The sequence below is a fragment of the Salvia splendens genome, chromosome 2, assembly GCF_004379255.2.
Source record: "Salvia splendens isolate huo1 chromosome 2, SspV2, whole genome shotgun sequence".
Taxonomy (NCBI): domain Eukaryota; kingdom Viridiplantae; phylum Streptophyta; class Magnoliopsida; order Lamiales; family Lamiaceae; genus Salvia; species Salvia splendens.
This window is the reverse complement of record NC_056033.1, coordinates 22,155,041-22,157,628: the sequence shown is the minus strand read 5'-3', so window position 1 is coordinate 22,157,628 and position 2,588 is coordinate 22,155,041. Positions and strand designations below refer to the sequence as shown.

The window sequence follows — 2,588 nt, the reverse complement described above, 5'->3', positions numbered from 1 at the left end:
CATGAACCCGATGAACAACAACAAGGTCCAAGGGAAGGAGGGGGTCGCGAAACACGAGAGCAAGCCGATCTCCATGGCCGACATGGTCCGAGGCGCACCTAACCCCGATGGCCCGCAAGCCTTCGACTCGGAGAACATCAAAAACATCGGATTTGCATCGATATCCAATGGAGTCCCTTCAATCTACTTCTCCGGGGCTTAAATTCAAAGGCTAGTGACAAACCTTGGGCACGCCATCGTAGGTAAATTTTCACACTCTATTCCGGCTTCGCACCAAATTCAATAGGCTCTCGAAAAAATTAAATTTCGTTGTGGCTTTACTTGGAAATACATTAATGCTAAACACATTCTTGTGCAATTCGAGGACATTGCAGATTATGCTCGGCTCTTAAGTGGCCCAAAAGGCACGCCGGTTTTGCTTATTGATCGTCACCCGATGAGAGTTTTCAAATGGTTGCCCGAATTTGATGCATATTGTGAATCACCCATTGCGGCAATTTGGTGCAACCTTATCGGTCTCCCCATACATCTCTTTGATCAATCAGCCCTTTTCGCCATAGGAAAGCTGCTTGGCACGCCAATTCAGATTGATCGAGCAACGGCCAACAAAACTCGCCTCTCCTTCGCTCGAATATGCATCGAAATCGACATTACACGGCCACCCCCCGAGGAGATCATCTTGGACATATGTGGACGGGAAGTGGTGCTGCAAGTAAAATGGGATAAAATTCCATCGTATTGCGGAGAATGTAAACACGTGGGGCATAGGAGTGAGGTATGTTATGCGGCAAAGCTGTCGGAGCGTCCACCAAAACGGAACTATAATGTAGCCCCACCTAAACAGCCACAACAAGGGGAACGAGGAACCAAGAGCACCACAGTGGAACCGAGACAAAATGAATCCAATACGAAATGGCAACAACAAGGGAATAACAAAGCCAAGGAAAGTCAGCCAAGTACGAGTTCGAAGGCTAGTGGAGGCAATGGTCCTGGAGGGCTAGGCCCGAACATCATGGGGGACATGCCGGGTGAACATGGCTCGGAGATGATTCCCTATCACAACAAAAAGGACAGGTACGGGCCCCAAATCCACAATCAACCGAGAGGCTCTCTCGGTAGAGCATCCTCACTAGAACGAGGGTGGGAAGGTGCCATGCTAGGGAAACTCAAGGATGGCCACGAAGGGACCTCCTTGGCTGGGGAACGAGGGAGATTGAGCGGGTCGTATCGACACTTTGATCTTGAGAAGGCCGAAGCAAAAGAGAGGGAAAGTCTCATGAGTTCCAACCGGTACTACTCCCTCATGGCCGATGAAACTTTCGTTGACCACTATGATGGCGAACAAGAAGTTTGGGAAATGAACACGGCCCATTTTGAGGAGGTGGACGAGGCGAACCCCAATCTCATGGAAGCCGAACCATGCCAAAAAGGAAATGATCTACAAGTCATTGCATTCCAAGGCGGGCCTTCACACCCACTGGGTACGTCCCCCTCTTGTTAATCATGTCAATTAACTTCATGTTTTGGAACGTTAGGGGGATCGTGAATGCGTCAACCCAAAACGTCCTTAAAAGACTAATTGCATCTCACAAAATTAATTGTCTTGCAATCATGGAACCACTCACGGCTCAAAATCCGGTGAAGTTTTCTAAAGCTTTGGGGATGAATTTTAAGGCAGCAAACTCCAACGGGAAGATATGGTTTTTGTGGAGGAAGGGGCGGATTTTGAGGTGGTGGACGACTCGGACCAAATACTCCACGGGAAATACCTTTGCCCGCGGCTACCTTGTTCCATTATGGTGTCGGCCGTGTACACAAAGTGTACTAGGGGAGAACGAGTTGCGCTTTGGGACAAAATGAGAGAAATTTCAATAAACACCGAAGGGATGCCTTGGATCATTGGCGAGGATTTTAACACCATCCTCTCTACACGAGATAGGGCCGGAAGTGACACTAATCGACAAACGGAGATGATCGACTTCGCCGAAGCAATCGAGGACTGCAGACTACTTGACCCAGGCTATGACGGGTCGGACTTTACGTGGGCCAAGAATGGCTTCTTCGAAAGACTAGATCGGGTGTTGGTAAATGAACAGTGGGCCCGAATCTTTGAAGCAGTGAGGGCAACAAACCTTCCGCGGGTGGCCTCGGATCATGGCCCGGTGCTGGTGCGGTGCAAGCTTCCGCTTTCAAAATATGTGGATCCGCCATGATGGCTTCAGTGATCTAGTTCGAGAAGATTGGGGCAAGCCGACGGAAGCACAAGGTCTTCTCAACCTCCAAATCAAACTTGCTTGAATCAAGAAAACCTTGAAGAAATGGAACAAGGAGGTCTTTGGGAATATCCACACTAATCTCAGGGACTTTGAAGAGAAAATTGTGAAGGCCCAAGCCGACTTTGAGGAGAGGCCTTCGCCAGAGAATAGGATGAGAATTAATAAACTCTCTTGAGAATGGAGGAAGATTTCTGGCTTCAAAAAGCTACTCTCCGATGGCTCACGGAAGGAGACAAAAATACGAGATTCTATCAAAGTTGGGTTAAGCATAAGAGAATCCGGATGCGTATTCACAAGATTAACACTGACGGG

General features: G+C 48.6%; 1 protein-coding gene across 1 annotated transcript; it reads left to right on the top strand.

The window, feature by feature from the left end:
- Positions 1 to 436: 436 nt before the first annotated feature.
- LOC121776240 lies at positions 437 to 2,213 on the top strand. Its single transcript, XM_042173401.1, has 2 exons — positions 437 to 1,481; positions 1,675 to 2,213. Exons 1-2 carry the CDS (start codon positions 437 to 439, stop codon positions 2,211 to 2,213), a joined length of 1,584 nt encoding a protein of 527 aa, XP_042029335.1.
- The last annotated feature ends 375 nt before the right edge of the window (positions 2,214 to 2,588 follow it).